Source organism: Benincasa hispida, chromosome 11, assembly GCF_027475165.1.
Source record: "Benincasa hispida cultivar pf3 chromosome 11, pf3_genome.v1.1, whole genome shotgun sequence".
Taxonomy (NCBI): Eukaryota; Viridiplantae; Streptophyta; class Magnoliopsida; order Cucurbitales; family Cucurbitaceae; genus Benincasa; species Benincasa hispida.
In genome coordinates this window covers 48342457-48368448 of record NC_143488.1, presented here as the reverse complement: position 1 = coordinate 48368448, position 25992 = coordinate 48342457, and the positions used below count along the sequence as shown (strand labels likewise).

Sequence of the window (25992 nt, the reverse complement as noted above, 5' to 3'; positions counted from 1 at the left end):
GTCTAAGCTATCACACTTTATTGTGATAATAGTGGTGTTGTGGCGAATTCTCGTGAGCCTCAGAGTCATAAGCGTGACAAGCACATTTAGCCAAAATACCATCTCATCTGAAAGATTGTGCATCGATGAGACGTGATTGTCACGAAGATAGCTTCGGAGCACAACGTTGTTGATCTGTTTATGAAGGCCCTCACAGCTACATTGTTTGAGGGTCACCTGCAGAGTATGGTTCTATGGGACAGGCTACAGCTAGACTAGGGCAAGTGGGATATCTTGTACTAGGCTTGTTGGGCCCTAGTTTATTACTTTGTGTACTTGTAATTTGATTATCTTGTACACCCCTCTAGCTTTAGAACATGTGGGAGATTGTTGGGGTTGATGCCCTAAATCAAACACTTGTATGAATAAACATTCTGTGATTTATAATATATGATATTTCATTCACATTGTCTATGAAATATATGATATTTTAGTTACATTAACCACAAACCAATAAATTAAGATCCATGGTTATCGTTGTAACTTAAACACGTATGTGGAGACATACAAGTGGATTGTGTTTAAGTGATAACCTAAATGGTCTGAAGTATATGAATAAGGCTGGGTACTTTATCCTTGTAACACTACGAGTATGGCCTGCTTTGTAGGTGTTACAAATGTTGTAAAGTACTACAAATGATCTGATCTTGATTATTCATTTATTAGACATACAAGCGGAAATATTCTATACAAAAGAGTTTGTATAAGATCAGACCACGAAATGTTTAGTCTCATTATATAATGCCATTCATAATTGAGACTTTCATTTCACTAGGATGACCATAGGTAACATGACCTTAATCCTGAGTGAGTTATGAACTCCTGCCTATAAGGGTGGTTCTTTGATTTGCATGGGTGGGAGTGGTCAGATCGCTGACTCAACAAGCCTACCATTTTGAGGATTCGTCTGATTGGGGAGCTGGAAACTCAGCTACACAAGATAGAATTCACTCCTTCCCCGAAGTAGGGGTAAGTAGATAAATTGCTCCCTTAAGGGCTGATTCCAGGTCTTGAACAGTGTGACGCCATACCCTCTCTTGGCCCGTGAGGGTTTTAGTCATAGTGGGACTATGATATATTGTTCATTAGAGGGATCAGTGGTATTTAAGGAGTTAGATGTAACTACAGGGGCAAAATGGTATATGGACTCAACTGTACTTACAACGATTTGTGAAGGGTCATCATACTATTGATTGGTTATATCCAATGGACACAGAAATATATCTGTAGTGCGAAGAGTGCAATTGTCGGTCTTTAGTGGAGTGTCCGACAGTTAACTGATGGTGGATAATGTGATTAAAGAGTTTAATCAGTTATTCACGTACCGTTGGAGCTCAAGCTACAAGTCCATGAGGTCCCCTTGGTAGCTCAATGGATTTAAGTTGAGAATCAGTTTTTGGGTTAATTTGAAATGTTCAAATTAATAAGAGGAAATTTGATTATATATGATATAATTAAGTTAATTCAATTATATATGATATAATTGATATAATATATTTAATACATTATTGTTTAATTGGAGGAACTAATATTTGAATATGATTCAAATATATTTTCTATGAATAAGATTCATAGTTATTAATATTAATATAAATATGATTTATATTAAATGCCATAAAATAGAGAAAAATAACTATCTTTTAAATATTGTATATGATGCAATATTAAATTATAAGTTATAAATATAATATGATAAGTTAGTTATCATATTTATTCATATTTATTAATTATTTGATAATTAAATTCTTTTTTCTCAATAACCACCCTTAGTGGGTACTTATTTAGTTTTATGGAAAAAGTGGGATAAATGAAAATCGTTTTCTCATTATTCTACTAGATATCAGAGATGCGATTAACAATCGAGTATCTACACGATTGCTTGAGAGACTATACAATAGCCTTATTATCTATACGATCGAGAGACTTGTTTATGCAATAGACTTGTTCGTTTACACGATAGTGTTGTTCGTTTACTCGATCGTCTTCTTCCTCCAACCTCTAAATTTTAAACTTTCCGTCTAACCAAAATTAGCCAGAGCCCAACACTCATGGATTCTCACACCAAGAATACTAAGGTCACTAAGTGGTAGTGTCCTGTTGGTTCGAGGATCGAGTTTTTGCTTGTTGCTTGTTCGAGGAGTGTTTGAGTTGTTCAACACGTTCATGAACGAGTTAGATCGAGGGATTACTTGAATAACAATTCTTCAAGGGTATAGTCTTTTGATCCTTTGTTTTTATTTTGAAGCATGCTGTAATTTAAGATTTATGCATAATCTATTCTTGTATGACAGTAAATATATACGTTCAATCATAATTGGATTTTGACGATCCACTTCTACTCAAAGGTTATCTGTAAATAGAGTTCCTTCATTAACAAACATGAATAATTCATTGCATGCTTGTAACAAAAATCTATTTAATTCATCTTCCAGGTCATTTCTCGGGGAAGTTCCATTTCCATCAGCTTAAACACCCCATCCTAGATAGAACTGTCCTTAGACAAAAGAAAGTTTCTTATAGATACATTTGTTATAAATTTAATCTCTTATTCGAAATCAATTTAATCCTATTAAACTGAATTAAAAGATTAAACCTAGTTCTAATCGAATTAGAAAAATATTAAACATAGGTCTAATATGAAATCAATTTTAAACTATTTAGAAATGATTTAGCCTATGTTAGCATGCAATTACTTTTTCATTATATTACATACATAACGATTATATATAAAAGTAATATATATATATATATACACATACATCTAAACTGGGAAAATTAAAAGGATATTGTCCTTTTTGAAACTATTTAGGAAAATATTGTTGTTTTCAAATTTTGAATCCTCGACCTTTCTTTCTTGTACGTCGAACTTTGAACCCTCGACCTTGCCCTTCCTAACATGATTATTGAGTCTGTTTAATTATCATTTCGGAGACCTTTCTCTATCAAAAGATCGTATTTCTAAATTTTCATAAGGTCCCTGGAATTCCTTCCAAAGCTTATTGAATAATTTTTACGGATTCTGTCATCTCAGCAAGTCTGGCTAAATAACGAGCTAATGAATCTCCTTCTTTTTGCAACTGAACTTCCCAATCAAATTCGAGAGTGAGATTATGAGAGAGAGCGAGATTTTGAAAGAGCGAGAGTTTGAGAGAGTGAGATTTTGATAGAGAGCGAGAATACTGTACAAATTTCCCTTTTTTTCCTTTTTAATTATTACACATTCCATCTTCTTATTTCTAATTTTTTTTTTTAATTTTCCATTTCATAAAAAAAAATTCTAAATTTTTTTATTATTTTATTTAAACTCTAAAAAGAATAAATTAAAAAAAAATAATAACTCATAAAAATAAAAAAATGTAAATTAAATATCTCATTTATATAAAAATAATTACAAAAATCAATGTGTCCCACAAGGCGAACGTCGTCGATTTCGAGCTGGTTGTCGTCATCGACTTCGAACTTGAGGTTGCTCGGGTTTTTCTTGATGTTGCTCTGGTACCTCTGCAGGCGCTTCATAATATAAATATTCATTATGCTCTCCACGACCTCGACCATGTCCATGCACGTATGAAGACGAAGGACCAGCCTCTGAGTCATAATGTCCTGAACCAAATGCTAGCATCATCATCATCAGACTAACATAATCAGTTTGACTCTGCGTCTGTGTCATAGGGGGCAACTCTTCCACATTATGTGCAACCTCATCAAACTCATCCTCTTCCCGAACAGGTCCTCTATTTCTAGGAGCTGGTGGAGGAACAATAGGTATATCGTACATATAATGAATTTCCTCCATATAGCTTTGGTTGTCACTACATATAGCAAGAACCTGGTTCGGATCATTCGCAACCTCACGGAGTCTACTATTGTTCGATCTCTGTGAATTATAAAACAATTAGACAATATTTAAAATAAATTTAAATTAAAAAAATAGATATATTCGTTCATTTACCAGATGACCCACAGCTGCTCCCGGGCGAGTGATGTAGCGTCTTGTGATATTATTATACCAATGAATATATTCTGGAGTGACATCTGTGTCAAACTATTCAAGAGAAACCCCCACTGTAATAAACCTTGCATGATAGTGCCATCGCACTACCAAATGTGCAACTTTTTCGGACCAATCTCCAGTCCTTAGGTCAATATCATGCAGTACGGGTTCAATATTACAAGGCGATGGGACATCCTGCTGAAAGCCGAATTGTCTCATCACCCTGTCAGGAAGATGCCACTCACCAATGTGAAAACATATGAGAGGACTTATCGTCCACCATATGGTTTGACCATTCGTACAAAAATTAGGCAAAGTATGCACAATAATTTTGTACGGCTCCCAAATAAACTGAAACACAAAATATTATATTAGAGAATATTAAAGACAAATGCAATAAAAATGGGAATAAAATAATCAATTAGGTTTAGTGTAATGTACATGTTCAGGTTGAAGCAGATCAAACATATATCTATACTGGTTGACTACATGTGTGGCTGTCCTAGTCACACAAAATTTGTCTCTCCACCTAAATTTTTAAATTGATAATTTAGAATTTAAATTAACTAGATCAGTGATATAAAAATTAAATTGAATTAAAACAACATACCGAGAACCGTAGACTCGTCCAACTAACTGGGCGTTATTTACATGATGTAGCTGTGGAGCCATTGTTGGAAATTGCTCCCAAGCCCATAGTTGCAAAAGTATGAGAGGCCTAGCTATCTCTCGAACCTCAAGTCTTGTTGCTTTTCATAGTTTTCTATACAACCATGCCAAGCATGCTCCACCCTACGAATACCACCCCGCATCATGGAGGTTAGCTAATAGTGGCAGGAACATCAAGTAAACAAAATGACTTGATTTATCTGAAAACAGACTACCACCTATCATTTGTAGTATATATGCTCGCACATATCTTATGACGGTTTCCTCGTCTGCATCATCTGTGAGCTCACGAAATTGTGTTCCTAACCATATTAAACTTAACCTCGATCCTTTAATCTTGTCGGCAGGTGGGGTCGCACCGAGGTACAGTTGACAAACTTCAAACCAGTCATCATACATCACTCCGGTGACCGGCTCACTGTCAACAGGTAATCCTAACAACACTTCTATGTCTTGTAGAGTGATAGTGCACTCTCCAACAGACATATGGAATGTATGCATCTCGGGCCTCCATCTCTCGACCAAGGCTGTGATCAGATGATTGAGGAGAGTAACATTCAACATACGTTGACAATTTGTAGAGTGATAGTGTACTGTTCATGTAACAAGTGACAAACATTCAACATTCCATGCTCGCTTTTTATGGCCGTTTGCTCACATTTTAACATGAACTACGAAGATTTTATTGAAGATTACTACAAATTGTCAACGTATGCTGAATGTTACTCTCCTCAATTTCAACCTGTACCGCATGAAGATTACTGGATCACGCACCCTAATATGCCCGTCTTACATCCTGATCCATCGTTGTTGAGAAGACCTGGTAGACCGAAAAGTTCACGTTATCACAACGAGATGGATTGGACAGAACCAGCCACTCGACAACGATGTGGATTTTGTAACCAGTTAGGACATAATCGAAGGAAGTGTCCTTCGTTACTAAGACGGGCTCCAGATAGTTAGGGATTGAATAATAAATAATTTTTTTTATTATATATTCATTTTATTGTATATTCAATTTTTTTATTATAATTTATTGTATATTCAATTTTTTTATAATAATCTACTGTATATTCAATTTTTTTTTTTTTTTTGTAATCAATAAAGTTTTACATTATAATAATCTAATATATTCAATTTATAGTATAATAATCTAATATATTCAATTTATTGTCTAATGATTATTCTAATATATTCAATTTGTTGTCTAATGATTATTCAATTATAGTATAATAATCTAATATATTCAATTTGTTGTCTAATGATTATTCAATTATAGTATAATAATCTAATATATTCAATTTATTGTCTAATGATTATTCAATTATAATATAATAATCTAATATATTCAATTATAGTCTAATGATTATTCAATTATAGTATGATTATTAGCTCTTTTTTTTCTTTTTTTATATATATTTCTATGGAAAGTTCAAATAAAGTGAAGACTCTCGCTCTCTCTTATCTCGCTCTCTCATTCTCGCTCTCTCCTAAGATCTCGCTCTCTTAGTCTTGCTCTCTCCTAAGATCTCGCTCTCTTTTATCTTGCTCTCTCACTCCCGCTCTCTTCTAAGATCTTGCTCTCTCCTAAGATCTCGCTCTCTCGCTTTCGCTCTCTCCTAAGATCTCGCTCCTCACTCTCGTTCTCTTTCAATATCACGCTCTTTGTTATTGTTGTTATTTTTCCATTAATGATTACTAGCTTTCATTTCTTTTGGAACAATCACAAACACTTTTTTGATTATGGATCTACTACCAGAAACTCAATGCTTAATCTTAGCATTCAATGTGTATCCTGAATAATCTCATTTTTCAATTATTCAACCATTTCATTTTACCAAGTTCAATGTTAGTCAGATTAGTCAATATAAACTAAATCTCGCTCTCTCCAACATTCTCACTTTGAATCTCGCTCTCTCCTAAAATCTCGCTTTGAATCTCGCTCTCTCTTAAAATCTCGTTCAACATCTCGCTCTCTCCTACTATCTCGCTTTGAATCTTGCTCTCTCCTTAATCTGCTTCAGCCCACTTATCTCCTTAATCGCTTTGAAGTTTCGACATGTGTGTAACCTTCGACAACCTAATATACAAAATTTTGTTCGTAGACAAAGCTAATTCGGAATTGTCTTTCATTCCAAGGCATAACTTGTATCCATGCGCTTCATATTCGCCTGGAGTTCGCTCCCAGAAATATAGCCATCCCCACCCCTCACGTCAATCCCACAAGCCTCCGTCTAATTCGAAATGATAACAAAATGCATAGGTTGTTAGAAGCAGCTCGAGTACACAGATACATATAGTATACCATCTCATAACTTTATTTCCTCTATGAGGGAAAAAGAAAAGTAATAAATCTGCAATCTCGAGGGTGGATATGTGTCGAAACTTCAACCTTTGACAACCTAAGCGAAATTCGCGAGATTTCCCTTGTCGAGGGTTGAAGTTTCGGCCTATGTATTATTTCCAAGTTTTTCTTTGTTTGTCGAGTTCTCAACGTTTGACCTCTAGCCTCGAACTCCCAAAACAACAATATTTCTCTAATAAGTTTTGAAAACAACAATATTAATATTAAAGGTCCCATCTAAACTATATATTATAAAAATTATATTATAAATAATGCATGAACATGCTTAATTTATCAAGCAATTTTATAATATAACATTTATATTAAAAAAGGATGAATGAACATATGTATATCCTATGGTGGGATTTTTCTATATGACATACATTGACATATATTAAAAGAAAACATACATCAAATGCATAAATAAAAGCATCAAATTGAACCGGGTTTGACTTCCTAAACCTTTAATTAAATTAATATAACTATTATATTAATTAAATGAAAACAATTAAAAAGATAAAATATTACAAAAAAAAAAAAACTGAAGAAAACTGCTTGAACTAAACTACCAGGGAGCCAGATCGTCAGATTGGAAGTTGAAACATGCGCGCCTCTTCAAATCCGAAGTGTCGTAACATTCTTCACCAAATAACATTTCTTGAGAATAATAAAGGAAGGGAAAATGTTATCAAATAACTTATTTTCTCTAATTACAAAATTATTTATTTAGACAAAAACTAATTTTTCTTTAAATAATATACAAATATAAATTATTAAAAAAATATTCTCTCATTAATTCAACAGTATTTAATATGAATTAAATTGATATTAATTTTGTTATTTGAACCATATTTAAATAAACATTTTCTCTCAAGTTACTTCTCATATAATTAATTCACTTTATCCATTTGAACAATTCAAATTAATCTAGATTAATTCGATTCTCATTTATCCCAATTGAGCTAACGAGGGGATCTTATAGATCTATAAATTGAAGCTCCAATGGTACTTGATTAATTAATTAAACTCTTTTAATTAAATTAATCAACTTTCACTAACTGTCGGTCACTCCACTACAGATCGGCAGCTGTACTATTCGCACTACGAATATATTTATGTGTTCATTGGACATAACTAATCAACGGTGCGTTGACCCTTCACAAATTGCTCGTAAGTACAGCTAGGCAAAAATTACTTTTTTACTCCTGTAGTTATATGTAATTCCTTAAGTACCATTAATCTCTCTAATGAACAATAAGTTATAGTCCAATTATAACCTAATCCCTTTCGAACTAGGAGAGGGTGTGGCGTCACATTGTTTAAGCCTCAGAATCAGCCCTTAATAGAACAATTTCTCTACTTACTCTAACTATAGAGAATGAGTGAATTCCTTCTTGTGTAGCTGTGTTCCCAGCTCTCAATCAGACGAATCCCCAAAATGGTAGGTATATTGAGTCGGCGAAACTGGCGACTCTCACCCATGCAAATCAAAAGATCCCCTTTGTAGGCAGGAGTTCACAACCCACTCAGGATTCAGGTTAAGTCACCTATGACATCTTGGTGAAATGTATGTCTCATCTATCAATGGTGTTATATAGAGAGACTATGCATTTTGTGACCCATCTTATACAAACTATTTGTATAAAATACCCCCACTCACATGTCTCTACATGAATGATCAGGATTGGATCATTTGTAGCATTTTACTACAATTGTAATAACTACAAAGCGGGTCACATTCATAGTGTCACAAGAATAAGATACCTAATCTTATCCATCTACTACAGACCATTTAGATTATCACTTAAACGTGATCACCTATATGTTTCTACATACAGGTTTAAGTTACAGAAGATAACCCTAGATTATAATTTATTGGTTTTTGTGGGTTATTGCTACTAAATGTTAAATAAAATTCCTCTTTATTTTATAAGATAAATAAAATGTTTGTACAATACAATTACAAACTATGAGACCCACGAGATTTAGGGCATCAGCCCCAACAAAGACGACATTGGATCCAAAAGGAAAGAGGATGACAACCAGATCCAAGGATGAAGTGGAAGATGGCCGGCGATGAGTGCAATCGGGTTGTTAATGGCAGAGGAAGTCGTGATGAAAGAGGAAGAAGACGAGCAAAGGCCTGACAAATGGGGACCGCTGACATGTCAAAGTTTGATGGTAAAGGCGGTTAAAGGAAGAAAGAAACACCAACTCTAATGTTATGGAACTTACATCTTTGGTTGGACTTGGTCTAAATGAAACTGTGGATGCCCATTATTTTGCTTGGATGAAAGAGGTGGGGCCGATGGTTGGAAAGAATCACATTATAGATTTTGTGTTGATTTTTAGGTTGGGATTGCAAGCCCAATTCTTTTTGCTTGAGGATAACAAAATTAGTAGGGAGGAGGTGTTATACACATGTAAAGAAGAAAAAGAAAAGGAGTTATGGAAATGGGCTAGGGCTATCGATTGTTCTCTCGTGGATCATGGGTTTCAAATGTCTCAAACAGGCTCAATTCATCAACCAAGACATTCGGGCCCCTAGAATGGACAAAATTGTAGCAAGGATCTGGGCTTGGTTATGGGTTGGAATTGTTGGAAGCTCATTGTTACTCTTCAGGAAGACAATGATTTATAGGCCAATTGTTATATTCTGATGGAAAATGGAAAATGGAAAAGGAATCTGGCATTGATGAAAATGAGAGGAAAATGATAAGTTCCTTAGTGCCTTCCACGTGTCAACCAGTTGGGTGTTAGAGGAATGGAATCACGGCCTTAATCCTTGGTTAATGGGACTACAATAAAAATATGGAAGGTAAGGTCCATTTGCAGCCAACCGAGAAAAACTTGGGCACAAATGTTGGGATGGATTCAAATCTACTAATGGGATGTTAAAACCCTATCTAGTTGTTAAGGATTTAAGGTATGTGGGAAGAGAAAAGGACCATGGGTCAGTTGGGCAAGGCTTAATTAAAACTCTATCTGGTTGCTGTCTTCTGATAGGGTTGTTTTGTCAACCCACCTTGACGAAAAGGTGTCTTCAGAGGGTAGAGTATTGTAAGGCTTCCAGTTAGAATTATATGAGGATAATTAGTATGATTAGTAGGAAGAGTATTCTAATAATTAAACATTAAGTTTGTTAGATTTTTTGGTTATAAATAATATGGCTAGAGGTGTGAAGAATTTTGTGGAATTTCCTAATTTGGGAATTTAGGAGAGGATTTCCAGCCCTCTAGAATGTCCTGAGGTTTATTGTAATTTTTCATTAATATTCCAATATAATTCTATCTTTTAGCTTTCTTGTTTGTTCTTTGTGTTCTCGAGTTCTATTGTTAGGAGGTATCCTAACAAAAGCATCTTATCCTTACTTGACCTAAATTGGTCATTGTTGTAACATCCCCAATTTTACTACTTTCTTTAACTTCAAATAGAGAGCATATATGCCAATGTGAGTATAGCTCAATTGGTATCCAAGTATGATAGTAACCACAAGATCTGTGGTTTGGATCTCCCTACCCCAATTGTTGTCCTAGAAAAAAAATTGAGAGTATATACATACTATTTTAACTTTGTTTTTTCAACCTATTGATATTTACTATTTTTCTTGTCGTTCTCAATATATGATTTATCTAGTTGCATTTAAGAATATATACTACTTTATCTACTTGTAGTTTCCACGCTTTATCTACTATATTTTTTAGCATATACTGCCTAGAACATCGTTTTAATCAATTTTACTTATCTAGGTGCATTTCACAATAATATATTATATGGAATTTCATTATTTTTATTTGCCAATTTTATAACGTAATTTATAGTTAGGAATTTACTAGACGTTTATTTATTAAAAAATCGAAACAAGTTTATATTAAGCTTTAGATTTTTTTCGTGGTTAACGATTTTTAACTTTTTTTCTTAACCTTTATCATTTTTCAATATAATAAGAGTTGTAAGATTCGAACTACCAATTTTGTGGTCACTAACACATATAAATGTTATCTTTCTTTGGCAACTTATATCCTATAAGCATTACTATTACATTTTTCTTATTTTTTAAAATTGTATTTCTTAATATATCCCAGTATGTATATACTACTCATAAGTTTTTCAATATATACCACTTAAATTGTCTTTTATGAGAAAAAAATGAAATGATAATTGCAATGTTTGTTATAATTTTAAATTAGTTATATTATTTGTTAAAACTAGGGGTGAATATAGAAAAATTCCCGAAAACTTGCATAACTACAAAACTTTTTTCAAAATAGAATTCAACTATATGAGTAAAAAATGCTTTTTGTTTCGAGGTTTTTTTAAGGTTTTAGATCTAGTTTCTATTTAATTCATAGAATTCAAATCTTACCCTTGAATTTGATTTTAATTTTGTCCTTAAATTTAAAAACGTAATTTTATTTTAATGAAATAGGTTGCAAGAATAATAAGAAAACATTCTTAAATCTACAAATTTAGTGATAACTTTTCAAAATTGGCAAATATGGCAAAAAAAAAAAAAAAAATTAAAGCTTATTTCCATTTTTTGTTATTCCAAGTCAACTAATATACTTTATATTTGGTATATCAATTGACTAATATGTCAATTATAAAGTATATAAGTTATGTAATTGATGTATCCAAATTACCATTCATATGTCATATTTATCGGTCAACAAGTGCTTGTGCATTTTGCTATTATTCATAGAATTAATTTGAATTCTTATTCATTTGTTTTAGAGTAATGTTTTTCTAGTACATTATCATCAACCTAAAATGATTTGTCATGTTGGTAACTATTCAAAATGAATCTTGAGAAACTATTGATACACCAATGTTACATTTTACATTGAATCTTGAACATGTGTTGATATACTACTGATATACTCGAACACATATTTTTTAAGAAATACTATTATATTGATAATACAATAATATTATACTTAAAATGAAGTCAATGTTGATGATACTGATACACCGATATTATATTTGAAATTTCATTTAGAATGGTTGTTGATGTATAATAAACTTAATGATATATAGGGTTGGCAAAAATTCTCGCGGGTACTCACCCCGATTGGGGTGGGGAATCCCCAGTTTGATTGGAGATGGGATCAAACTAGAGATACAAAACCGACCGAGGTGAGGATGGGGAGGGTATCCCGTCCCATCCCAGTCTCAAATATTTTTTTTATTACTTAATATATATATATATATATATATATATATATATATAACAACAGTACCTAGCTAATGTTATTGCAAAATTTTATATAACAGTAGTGCTTTATTAGTTTTTCTTGTTTTCTTAATTTTTTACCATAATATAATTAACTTTAACTTTATATTAAATTTATAGTAAATATATATATAATATGTTTTAATTATTAATTTAAATACATAAAATAATAATAATACTAATTTGTTGTACTTTAAGAATCATTTTAAATGATGTACTTCATATTTGACATATCAACGATATCATTGATATGTTTTCTTCCTCTATCTAAATAATATATATCAATCGATTGTTATATGATATATGAAATATATATGGAATTGATACGTGCCATGAAATGTATGCTTGTGGCTTATATTTTTATACTTTTACTTAGGAAAAACGGTGTTCTGCATGTACTTTCCTCATCACCAGTCTTAAATTGATAAAATGATCTTACAAGGGTCCTATTTGTCTCAAAAGTTGATATTTACTGATTTTAGCTGATTTTGTGAACTTCGGTAGGCAACTTTAATTGATTTGCAAAAATTTGTTCAATGCGGTCGCATTGCCAGATTTTACCATGGCCATATCAAGGAGTCCTAATTTTTCAGAACTTTACCCAGTCACTGGAAGTAACGATTTTCTTGTTCCAATCGATTATTCAACCCCATAATCACTTGGTAAACCCTGAGAACGTGAATCTTGATCTTCCTTAACCAATTTGAAGACTATAAAAGGAAGGGAGACCTCCCATTTAAAAAACAACTCTCCATCCACGATTCATCTACACTTCACTCATGCTTTTGTCATTGGTTCAGTCATCCTTAGATGAGTTCTCATAGTTGTAGTCAACAACTTCAAGAGCGAAAATTCCTTTGAAGCTTGAGCACTCTAGGTTATTCTCATTCTATGAAAATGTGTCGTGAGAGAAGATTCGTCCTTGAAAGGGGAGAATCACCCTAGGGAAAGACTAGGAAAGTGAGAATTTGCCACAAGCCACCTTTGAGTCGTATTACTTGTATTGCTTAGTTTATTTTTCTGTATTTCTCTATTTCATTTTTATTCTCGTTGAACATCATCTCGCAGCTATGATTTTTTATGTGATGAAGTTCATTCTTTTATCTTTAGTCATGAGCTAAATTCTGTTAGAGGTTCAACAATGTGGATACCCTATGGTTTTTATGGTTGAGCAATGCGTGCAGTTCATACAACTTGTCTGACACATTTCATTTGTGGAATTTAAAGATAAAATTGTTAAGTTAAATTGGCCATCTAATTTAGCAATATAGTGAAATCTTAATGTTGAGAATGTTGGGATATAAACGGATGTCAAGGCACAACACCCAATCAATTGAAACATTGTTACACCCCTGTTCATCAATCCTTGTTTACTATTTTTTTAAAAGTTAATTTTCTACTTATTCACCATCCAATCATTCAATTGGTTACCTCCGTTTTCATTGGTCCATTGTCTTAATCAAATTAAAAGTTAGTCTAATCCCGTGGGATTCGACATTTGGAATACTCCAAAAATTATTACTTCATCGATAGTGTATGCTTGCACTTGGACCTCATTTAGCTTTATTTTTGTCACTGATACAAGTTTGGTCAATTAGTTATACAATTGATATACCAAGTTAAATGTAACTTATATACCATCAAAATCATATCAGACTTTCAAAAATATAACAAATTAACTGGTATAATTTATATTTGGTATATCAATTTATAAAAGTAATGTAATTAAGATATACTATGAAATCTAATTTAGATAACATAATACAACTTATGCCAAAACCTAAATCAAACCATCAAAATTGAACTAATCAAATGAAAATAACTCTACATCAAAATGAGGGGGAAAAAACCAATTATGCACCCCAAACACAAACTTTCTAATACCACAAACATATTAACTACAGACTTAAAAAATCAATCTCAGTGCCCCAAATAATCCATTAAAGTCATGGTATATTAGTTGTTTAACTGATATACTTTGTGTAAAGTATTTAGTTTATTGATATATCAAATATGAAGCATAGTAATTGATTGTTATACCAAAATATAAAGGGGCTATTTAGGGCCCCAACATGAGATGGTATATCATGGATTGATATATCATCTCAGTGTTTGGAGGCCCATTATCCTATCTCACCGATTTTTATTGTTTGTGGGCCCATTTTTGGAACGTGTTTCGTATCTCACCGTCATTTTCCTTCTGTGTATCGTATATCATCTCAGTGCTCGAACATACTCGATCGTTCATACTCGATCATGCTTGAACATACTCGATTATACTCAACCGTTCATACTCAATCATGCTTCATACTCGATCATATTCGATCATGCTTGAACATACTCGATCATACTCGATTATGCTCGAACATACTCGATCGTTCATACTCGATCATGGTTGATCATACTCGATCATTCATACTTGACCATGCTTGAACATACTCAAGCATACTCGCGTATTTTGCACGTTTTCAATATTATGAATTATTATTTAACCCATTTATTAAACTGTCTACCAACTTTAGTAATAATTGTTCTGATTGTTTGCTGATTTTATTAATGACTGTTCTGATTGTTTGATGTTTTTATTCCACTTGCGTATTTTCACTACCTATTCAACCACTTCATTCATGACTCAACCAATTTATTAATTGGGTTTGAGTTCATTCATGATGTAAACTTAATATTCTGAGGCTGGTCATACTTTTTTTTTTTTTTTTTTTTAAATATTTGTTGGGATTGTTATTGATATTCAACAACCACCCCTCTCCCTTCACTTTTCCTATATAACAACATTGATCCTTCTCCACTTGCTGAGAGTCTTGACTATCTAAGATTTATTTTGTCAATCCGGTGAGTTGTTTAACTTCGGTTTCTTCTTCTCCACTTTCTAATGTTTGGTTAGGTTATTTTCATATCATTAAATTTCTAACTTCTGGTTGTTTAGTGGGTGGTAGGGTGCCTCATTGTGTTTTGATCCAACAACTCGTGGACTCCATCCGTATCGTACTTCATAGAAGTAACATAGGTACTTTTCTATTCGAACTAGTTCTATTCCTACATTACAAGTATTTTTAGATTTTTTCTAACTTCTTTTTATTGTCTTGTTATGCAGCCAAAACTTATACGAAATATTCAATTAGTTTGAGGTTGGTGTGTTACTTTTTTGTATTCCCTTATATTCCATTTCAGTTGTATTTTTTGGTGTTATTAATTTTAGTGTGTTACTTATACAATGGATATATTACACGGTCTGTTTGACATTTTTTTATGTTATTAATTTTTAAATTTTTTTATGAGAATTTTCATTGTCTTCATTTATTTTTAATGTTTACATGCTTCTTAATATTGAAGTTACCTAAATTATCTTGCAAAAGTGTGAGATTTTTATTTTTGGAAGATTGAACAATAAAAATATAGCTTAATTAATTAATAAATATAAATATATTACTTAAACTTAATAAACTTCAGTAATTAATATACTCATTTTTAATTATTTTAATATAAATTATCAATATAATTATTTTTAATTATTTTAATATAAAATTGAATTGTATACCCTATCTTGAGATTGGAAATAATAATAAAAAAAATGCAATCAATGTCTTATTCCAAATAGGATGGATACAATAATTAGATTATAAGATTTAAAAAGAAAAATAATGCTTATATGGACAAATTATTATAGAGTACAAAAACTGAATCAGATAGTACTGACATAATAGTTTTGTACACCCAGACACAGACATAACAACTCTGCACACTCAAACACAGACATCAGAACTTCCACATCCTATATCATCTCAGAACCCCAAACAACCCCAAAGTATATTAGATATACCATTGATAAGAGTAAAATCCGAATAATAGAAAAAAACGAAATTTAATTTTATTTAAGGGGCACTTGCAAAAAGGGAAAAACAAAAACATTAATTAGGCCCATAACCCACATGTTTGTTTCTTGCAAAAATGGCAAAAACGAAGTCCGACCCAAACAACCCTAATCCCCACATCCTATATTATCTCAGCACCCCAAACAACCCCAAAGTATATTAGATATACCATTGATAAGAGTAAAATCCAAATAATAAAAAAAAAAACGAAATTTAAGTTTATTTAAGGGGCACTTACAAAAAGGGAAAAAACAAAAACATCAATTAGGCCCATAACCCACATGTTTGTTTCTTGCAAAAATGACAAAAATGAAGCCCGACTCACATATAAAAGATGTAAAATGTTGGAAACGTCCTCGCTACTGATATACACTTGATACACTCGACTGGTGTAGTTAATATATTTGATAATGATGCGCTTGACTGATATACCTAATAATGATGTACTAGACTGATCAATTGCTGATAAACTTGTCAACTCATTTATACTGCCAGCTAAAGTTGATACACTTGACTTATTTAATAAAGATACAATTGACTGGTATACTGTTAATAAACTTGATAATGATTACTCTTTTATAATACTTATATACTTAACTGATATACTGTTAATACATTTGATTGATATACTGTTGATAAATTTGATAATGATGCATTTAACTGAGTTGATATGCTTTGTAATGATACACTTAGATTTAAAAAAATTGAACTTCTTTTTCTTCGCAACAAACAACCTTCCTCCCTCATCTATTTCACCAACTAGCATTCCTCCACACCATCTAGCATCGACTATTGCTCTATCTCCCTATCGCGTACCTCCATCGATTGTGACACGTTTGGTCGTTGTCGTCGCTCTCTCTCTCTCCCCTCTAGTATCAATCTTTCACCAACTAACACTGCTCCACACCATCTGTCGCCAGCCACAACTCTACCTCCCCTGTCGCTTATCTCCATCGACCACCACATGTCATGTCGTCGCTTTTCTCGCTCTCTATCTTTCTCTCTCTCTCCATCAATTGATTGTTTAGGACAAATATGGAATGAAAGATTGTTAGAAATACGGGTTTGAAATTTTTGCCATATTTACAAAATATCAAATATGAGTGACAAACCTATAAAATAGCATATTCAAATTACCACCCATTACAATTTTCCTTTATTTATTTATTTTTATTGTATTTACCATTTTAGAAAACTATTGCTAAATTTGTGAAGGTCTCTCTCGCTATATTACTTTTTGCTAATATCACAGTTCCCTACTTTAATTTGGTCCCATATATTGGCATCTCAAATATAAAAAGATTAGATTTCTACCTCCATAATCATTTGGAATTTAAACTTTAGAATAAACATTCTCTTTTGACAAAATTTTCTCGAGAATTTGCACGAACGATCCAAAAAGTGGGTCAAAATGTCAAATGACCTGAATTTTCAAAAAAATGTCAAATGATCATTTGTTGATGTCAAATTCAGGTGAAATAACCAAAAAGAACCTCGCGTACACGGAATGACCTCTCGCTCTCTTGCTCTATCACACTCTTGCTCCATCTTTCCTCTTTTACACCGCTCTCCTCCCTTAAGATTTGTTGTTTTGTATGATCTTGCTCACACTTTTGTTTGGTCTCGCTCTCCATGGTCTTCTCTACTTGAAATTGGTCACGTCAGAGTTGTCTGCGTGGTGTAGTGTCGGAGAAAGTGTGGTCGTCTTCGATCTAGAATAAGAAAAAGAAGACGAAATAGAAGAAGAAGAGGAGTATAAAGAAAAGAAGGAAAAAAAAGAAGAAGAAGAAAAAAAAAAGGAGATGCAATCTGGAGAAGAAAGAAAAGAAAAGTAAAAAACAAATTAAATGAAATGAAGGACAATAATGTAATTTTACTTATCACATTTTTTGTGTGCTTTTTACCCATGAAGCCCTCATAAGACCTATATTTCATTAATATTCAAATTTTTATTTATTTACAAGAATATCTAAATGGGAGTTTTTTTTTATAATTATTATTATTATTTAGATTTTATGTATTATGATATATACACATTTTGATTTGTTGAGATTTTTTACTACATAAATGATATATATGACATATATATTGTGATGTAAAAAAAATTTATGATGTATACTATGAATTATGTCGAACATTAAGCCAATATGTAGTTTATAATACATTTCATATATTGGTTTATACTATGATTTATGTCAAGTATTGGGTCAAATTCCGATTTATATATTGTGGTATATTTCATATATTGGTTAGGATATTTTCAAATACCTAACAAAATGTTTTAAGGTGTATTTAAAATAACCACGAAATTGCTAGATAAACCAATAAGTTGATACATGAAACTAACATAAATGTAAAATAAAATTTTATTAATTACATTTTCTCTCTCCAATTAAACAAAAGAAATAAAATCAGAACAAATAAATGCATTTTCTCTCTCACACGTGTGCTTTATCAATATGGATTTTTTTTTTCAATGCCACATTCTCTCCAACCATCCACTACACTCAAGAATATTTTAGTCCAAAAAATCCATTAAATCTTATATATAAAAATATAAAAAAGTTTGAATATTTATGAAAATAAGTTTTGTAAAAGAATTAAATCTATAATATATATATTTTATATATATATATATATATTTAAAATTTGGACCATTTTACATTTTTGGCTCAATTTTTAAGTCATCACTACAATTATTTCAATTTTCTCCTTTATTTATCGAATCTTTCTTTGATTAATGGGTTGAAGTTTCGACAACTGCCCATATTGCGAAGGCAAAATTTGGGCAGCAAATTCTCACTGCACTCTCCCGCGCTTTGCCCCAAAACCTCACACTCTCTCAATCATCTGCTACTATTCTACTTTCTTCTTTCTTTGATGGATTTGCCCGTGATCGATCTTGCCCCATATCTGAAGGCCTCGTCGGAACTCGCCGGCGGCTCTCCGATCGACTTTGCGCCCCAACTCACCGCTCTGTGCGAGGAAGTCAGTCGGACTCTGAAAGAAACCGGCGCACTTCTGGTAAAGGATCCGAGATGCTCTGCCGAGGATAACGATCGATTCATTGATATGATGGAAAGGTTCTTTGAAAAGCCAACTGAGTTCAAGCGTCTGCACGCGAGGCCTAATTTGCATTACCAGGTAAAATTGCAAATTGATTTGTCTATGAGCGAGATGTTGTTTGATCACTGTCAAAATGTAGGTCGATCGGAAGCTAGATCTTCGAAGCATGATTTCTTGTCTGTGTTTTGGCTTATTTTCAAAGCATTTGAGATGATTTTTTGTCCTCCAATATTTCTGCGGATTCGTTAATTGGCGTAGAGTACTTCTTTTCAGTGTCAGTCTCACCAACTCTATTCTTTTCTAAAGTGCTAGAGATCCATTGATGCTTCACCACGCATACTAACTAAATTCACACAGTGCAGAATTGAATAAAAGAAACGAGGAAAATGAACGATAGAGTAAAGGTGAACAAGAAAGAAAAGAGAACAACAAATCGAATATATTCTTGCTTGATATCATCAGTTTTGAACTATTGTGATGTTGAGTTGATTAAGCGATGAAAAATAATGCCGTCAGAAGGAAAATAAGCTTCTTAAATGAAGAAATGGAAATTTAGGTTTCGTTGTTCTGAGATGAAGTATCAACTTTGATTCTAATTCTAAATTTTCGAATGGAGATAATACCAGGTTGGGGTAACGCCAGAAGGTGTGGAAGTCCCAAAAAGCCTGGTCGATGAAGAAATGCAGGAAAAGATAAGAGCAATGCCCAAGGAGTTCCAACCATTACTTCCCAGGGGGCCGGATCCCAAGTGGCGATACATGTGGAGAGTGGGTCCTCGCCCATCAAACACCCGATTTAAGGTTTTATCATCTCTTTTACCCTCTTGTTTCTCGTTAGTTTTGTCTTTCTCCTTGGAATTTTTTTGTATTTTCTGCAGGAACTCAATGCTGAGCCGGTTATCCCTGAGGGTTTTCCTGAATGGAAGGATACCATGGATTCTTGGGGTTTCAAAATGATAGCAGCCATAGAGGCAAGTAATTGGATGAGGTTTCCTCCATTGTACTACACTGCTTTTGTGAACATAATTTTAAATCTTCTTTATCCTCAGGCTGTTGCGGAAATGGCAGCAATTGGGTTTGGCTTGCCCAGGGATGCATTCACTTCTCTGATGAAGCTGGTATCTTCTGTTTCTAGTATGACATGTTCTATCAGTAATTTTCTGTTTACTTTTAGATCTCCTTCCCGCTGCAATTTTCTTAAAATTGGATATTTCATATTTTATATTAGATAAATGGACACTGTTCACATCTTATATTCTATAGGTTCTATTTTGCTCCATTGGAACCCTTTCCTTTAGGGAGCTTCCTTTTAAGGGTTTGTTGACCTTGTATTCTTTCATTTATTCTCAATGAAAGTTGTTTCATTAAAAAAAAAATTCAATATACATCTAGAAAGGAACCGGTTTATAATTAAGAGAGGGATGCAGTGTTGTTTTGATTAGAAAGAATGATACTAAAATATTATTCTTCTCTGACAAAATATGAAAGGGGGATTGTTATTTATATGTGGCTACTAGCCTAATATTTATTATGAATTTCTCCAATTGGAATGAAGAACCAGGGGTGTTTATATAGTTTAAGGCCATTATTTCTTAAGGAATTTCTTTTCACAGTGTTAGAGGGTTAGTGCATCCAATTCTTTGTTGCTGAAGGGACGTTGACACTGAGGGTGCTAAGTATCACTACGTCACGTGCAATGTAGCATTTAGAGTACTTCCACCATCTAAGTTTGCACTTAAGAATGTTTTTACCGTTGAAGGGCCTGCTGAACCTGCCCAACCCCTCCAATATATGGTCTTTCCTACGTTTTATTTATCATATCATTTACTTTGCAAGAGTAAGACGACTCATTTACTTGCTTAAAGAAAAAATCTCATTCGTTTCATGAGGATTCTTGGCTGTAGAGACTAGAGAGTAGGATTGTTTTCTTGGATATTTGATTATTTTTCTGGATATTCTGTTATGAATGCTATCAAAAATCCCATTTTTTTAGTTTTTTTTTTTTTTCAGTGTGCCAGAAAAAAACATGTCTTCCTTAATAGTAATACCCTATATCGACTTTGTTTCATCCTAAAAGTTATTTTCCTACCTGAAATCTCAGGGACCTCATCTTCTTGCTCCAACAGGAAGCGACCTTCATCGTTTTGGCCAGGAGGGTACCGTCTTTGCTGGGTATCACTATGATCTTAATTTTCTGACAATCCATGGCCGAAGCAGATTTCCTGGGCTATATATTTGGCTTAGAAATGGGCAAAAAGTTGAAGTCAAGGTTCCTATTGGATGTCTTCTAATACAGACGGGAAAACAGGTAAGATAGTCATGGTGAAGATTAGGACCTATAATCAATGATATATTATCTATCATTTGCAAGACTATTGCTATAAGCGAATGCTCAGTTGACTTTCAACGAATAAAATTTAAAGTTAAAAGATTGCTGATTCTTTCTCAACAATCAATGTGCAATCAGCTTGTGTTTTAAACTGGCATTATAGCCTGAATAATCTGCTTTTATCACGGAGTTGGGAGGTTTCACTTATTACGGGAATGGTAGGACATAACATGATAAAATGAGTAAATTATTCTCCTTTAGTTTACTGAATTCTGATATAGTCAAAATTATGATTAATCTTCCGAGAGAAGTTGACCTTTTACAAATGTCTTCATTGTAGACCATTCTCTATTTTCCTTTACCTTGCGTCCCTAGCTTGTAGAATACTATCTAATTGATTAACTTTTATTTCATGCTACTTCCATAAATGTTAGGGAACCGTTGAGTCATGTTAATTACTGCATGTTTTATAGAGATGCAATTTCCGGCAATGGTATGCACTCTTAACTCCATTACGCTTGAGCAGATTGAGTGGCTGACTGCTGGTGACTGCATAGCTGGCATGCATGAAGTTGTTGTCACAAAAAGGACTAAGGATGCAATTAAGCTTGCATCAGAGCAAAATCGCAGCCTTTGGAGAGTCTCTTCAACTGTAAGTATCCGGTTATGTTATCATAGTTTCTTTTATGTTCTGAGCAAACTGAACTTAGTTTCATACATATTCTGGAAGACTAAGTATTTGTTTCGTTGGATGTAGTTATTTGCCCATATAGCATCTGACGCTGTCTTGAAGCCTCTTGGCCACTTTGCTGAATCCCCACATGCCAACAAGTATCCGTCTATGTTGGCAGGAGAGTATGTCGAGAAAGAGCTTGCAGTGATTAATCTAAAAGGACAAAAAGGAGAAACTTTGTAATCAAACTCTATATTCTTGTTATACCACAGATGCCGTTAGCCATTACAGATTGATCAAAAGGAATCGAGAGAGAAATTTCAGCTATTACATTTTTACAGTGCTCTGTAAATTGGGTCTAATTTATATGGATCCTCCATTCACTCAAGTGTATTTTATGTTTCAACGAAAGCTTGTAAGGACAGTATGGTTAGAATACTCCATTGTTTTATGTGCTTTACATTAACAGCCAAATTGATTCTTGAACTAACAGCGTTTCACTTGGTGCATATTTAAACTGCACTCAGCTTGGAGAAGAGTTTACTTTCATTAATTTTTTAACTGTCATAAAGTTGGGAGATTTGATTATTTTGTAGGATCACATTGATGTAAAGATGACCAACATCCTTCCTAATCCTTGCAGGCTTAAAGGAGTCACAAGTGATAGATGTTTTATAACAATTATAGTGCAGATAAATCATCACTTCTGTATGTTGGGGAATAGAGACAAATCAGCACCAGAGGGAGACCTAAACTAGCAATGGACGCGTGATCGTGGGTTAGGATGGAGGTGCAGAATGGTTACGAACAACAATCTCTTATAAATTCAATTCTAAATGTCCATATTTTCGTAGTACAAAGTTGGAGCCTTGGAGGGTCATTTTATTATTGAGTGTGAAAAAATGGGGTATCTAAGCATGAAATTTCTGTCAGTTTGGGTGTTTTTATTGGCGACAACAAGTTTGGCCGAACAAAGCAAAGGCGAAACTTGTAGTTTCACCTTCTTTTCTTCCCTTGTTAGGCTGATGCCTTGCAGGCCATCGGTTGCTCCATTCCGCCCCATTCCGCCGACCGTGGCCTGTTGCAATGCTGTCAAAACTCTCGGCCAGCCTTGCTTGTGTGTGCTTGTCAATGGCCCTCCTATTGCCGGCGTTGATCGTGACTTGGCCATGCTGTTGCCGGAGAAGTGCACTGCCAATTTTGATCCATGTACACTCAATCTCTCTCCTAGTTATTTGTGTTTTTGTTTTTGGAATTTAAGAAGTTAGATTAAAACAAACTACAAAATATACGTCACTGTGCCAAAGTTAGTTTAGTTTAATGGTTATTGACATGACATTCATTCTTAGATATTGAAGGTCCGATACCCATTATTGAGTTATTGTACTAAAAAAATGTGTTAAATGGATAAGTTACTTAATACCGTTGTCTAGAGTGATGGATTGAACTCCGCCACCATAGTGGTTAAATTAAAAAAGTTAAAAAGAAAAAAACCTCGTTTGATAATCATTTGATTTTTTATTTTTAGTTTTTAAAAATTAAATTATTTTAATTGAATTTCTTATAATGATCTATGTAACCTTCTAAAATATAAAAGTTGAATTTTTAGTTAAATTCTGAAAACAAAAACAAGTTTTTAAAAATTACTTGTTTTAGTTTTCAAATTTGGCTTGATTTTTGAAACAATTGGAATGAAGCAGGTAGATATATTGTTATAAACTTAATTTTAGAAAATTAAAAATGAATGGTTATCAAACAGCGCTAAATTTTAAATTAAGGGATGAGCATAATTCAATTGGTTTAGGTATTAGTGTAACATCTTTGGAAGATAAGAGGTTTGGACTTCTAGTGCTACAAGAATCTAATAGTAAAGAAATTATGAATAATTATAAAAGTTTAGGGTTCGATGGATGTGCAATTTGAGTTATATTTTATGTTTCCAAGTTCACTTGGACATATTCCTTTTACAGATTCTTTTTCAAAACTATTTTTAGATTATGTGGTTCAAACTAAAGATATGTTAAATTTTTTTTTTTTGTTTTCAATCTATTTAGATTTTAAAAGAAAAAATTACATTAAAAAAATAAAATCTTTGACAAATATTAGTATTTTATGTTATAAATTTATTTCAATTTTATTAATACTAAAATGTGTATTAATACATTTTAAAATGTTACAGCGTAAAATTTATAAAATTAAACAAGTTAATAAATTAATTATGTATAATTGTCAAAACAAATATAACTCAACTGACCTATAAGCGTGTTAATGGTCAAAAGATTCATGGTCCAAATCTCCATACTCCCAATAGTATTAAAAGATAATAATAATAAAATAATTAATTGTTAATGATTCAATGTTGGTTTAAGAAGATTGAAATATGAAATACAACTAATTATCAAAACAGTATTTTTTTAATGTATAAAAGACTTGTATTCTTGCCCATTAGTGATTTATGTGTTGATGGAATCGTCCAAAACTAAATTACCAATTCACAAACATTGAACAAAAATTGAAAAATTACTACTGCAATAAACTTCAATTTCGAACTTTTATGATGTAATATTCAACGAAAAAACAAAGATATTTTAGAAATAAAGTAAAACATAGGTCTTCTAATACAATTTCCCTCTTTTCTTTTTTCTCTGTTAATTCATATTGCTTCTGTTTGTAATTGTGCAGGTGAAATCATGAAATAAAAAGAAGACATTATGAGTTCAATAATAAGATGATACGTGCAGGAAATGAGGTCTATTAAGCATTAATGTTAATGGTCCACCTAAATGTTTTACTTTCTTTTCTTCTATACTAGCTTTGATCTGTAATATCTAAAGTGATTGTACTTTTTTTTTTGGGGGATAAATAAAATATCTATAATATGAGTAATTTAATCTTTGAAAATTAATATTTTACATCAACAATGGAAATTAAAATACCCACAAAATAGATTTGAAGTATTTTTCCGTATTTCATTTTTATTTTTTAAATAGCAAAATGGCATAGAAGTAAGGGTCTATTAGTAATTAAGATTTCAAATGTAGGTTTTGGGATTTGGATGTGATGCCGCAAGACCAAAGTGTAAATTGGATCTTATCCCAGGGTTTTGGTACGGAAGAACTTTTTTAAGGGTCCAAATGAAAATTGGTCCAAGATTCAAATTTGTTTGTAAAATGGTGTTCTACTGCAAAATTATTATCTCGTCTCGAGATTGTTCGTAATTAAAGTGTGGGGTGAGGAAATTGAACCTCTAATTTGAAGGCTGATAGTACAACCACTACACTAATTGAGCTACGCTCTTATTGACGTTTTTTTGTACTTTGTTCAGATTCTTCCTCTCGCTTCTTACTACCATCTCTTGCTTCTCGCTCCTACCTCTCGCTTCTCACTCCCACCTCTCGTTTCTTGATCATACCTCTAATTTCTCACTTCTTGTTCCTTTTTCTTGTTCTCATTGAGCACAATTGTAAATTTTTTTCGATTTTTTTCTTTATTCAGATTCTCGCTCTTTCCTCTTGTTCCTCTTCAAATACAATTGCAATTTTTTTCTTTGAAAAAAATGCAGAACGAAGAAAAAAAGGAAAAAATTTAGACAATGAAGAAGAAGAAAAGTTAGGAGAAAAAGAAGAAGATGATGAAGAAGAAAAAGAAGAAGGCGGCAGAAGAAGAAATAGGTGAGAGAAGAATGTGAAAAAAAAAGCTGGAAAATGAAGATGAAGGAAGAAGAGTTCACTAGGGGATAAAGTAGTAATTTCACAA

The 25992-nt window shown here is 32.7% G+C and overlaps 2 protein-coding genes across 3 annotated transcripts; both read left to right on the top strand.

Moving 5' to 3' along the window:
• Positions 1–18837: 18837 nt before the first annotated feature.
• LOC120089913 (2-oxoglutarate (2OG) and Fe(II)-dependent oxygenase superfamily protein) lies at positions 18838–22726 on the top strand. Of its 2 annotated transcripts, none has more exons than XM_039047355.2 (7): positions 18838–19313; positions 19862–20035; positions 20113–20205; positions 20284–20352; positions 21336–21542; positions 22090–22215; positions 22321–22726. In XM_039047355.2, the coding sequence occupies exons 1-7, from the start codon at positions 19050–19052 to the stop codon at positions 22477–22479; spliced, it is 1092 nt and encodes a 363-aa protein (XP_038903283.1). In that variant the 5' UTR covers positions 18838–19049; the 3' UTR covers positions 22480–22726. The 2 variants fall into 2 exon arrangements, with proteins under 2 accessions (XP_038903283.1, XP_090163726.1); XM_090307600.1 differs by having other exon boundaries at positions 18904–19313; positions 20284–20368; positions 21361–21542.
• A 269-nt stretch (positions 22727–22995) lies between these two features.
• LOC120089914 (Bifunctional inhibitor/lipid-transfer protein/seed storage 2S albumin superfamily protein) lies at positions 22996–25063 on the top strand. Its single transcript, XM_039047357.2, has 2 exons — positions 22996–23445; positions 24919–25063. The coding sequence occupies exons 1-2, from the start codon at positions 23139–23141 to the stop codon at positions 24933–24935; spliced, it is 324 nt and encodes a 107-aa protein (XP_038903285.1). The 5' UTR covers positions 22996–23138; the 3' UTR covers positions 24936–25063.
• Positions 25064–25992: the final 929 nt, after the last annotated feature.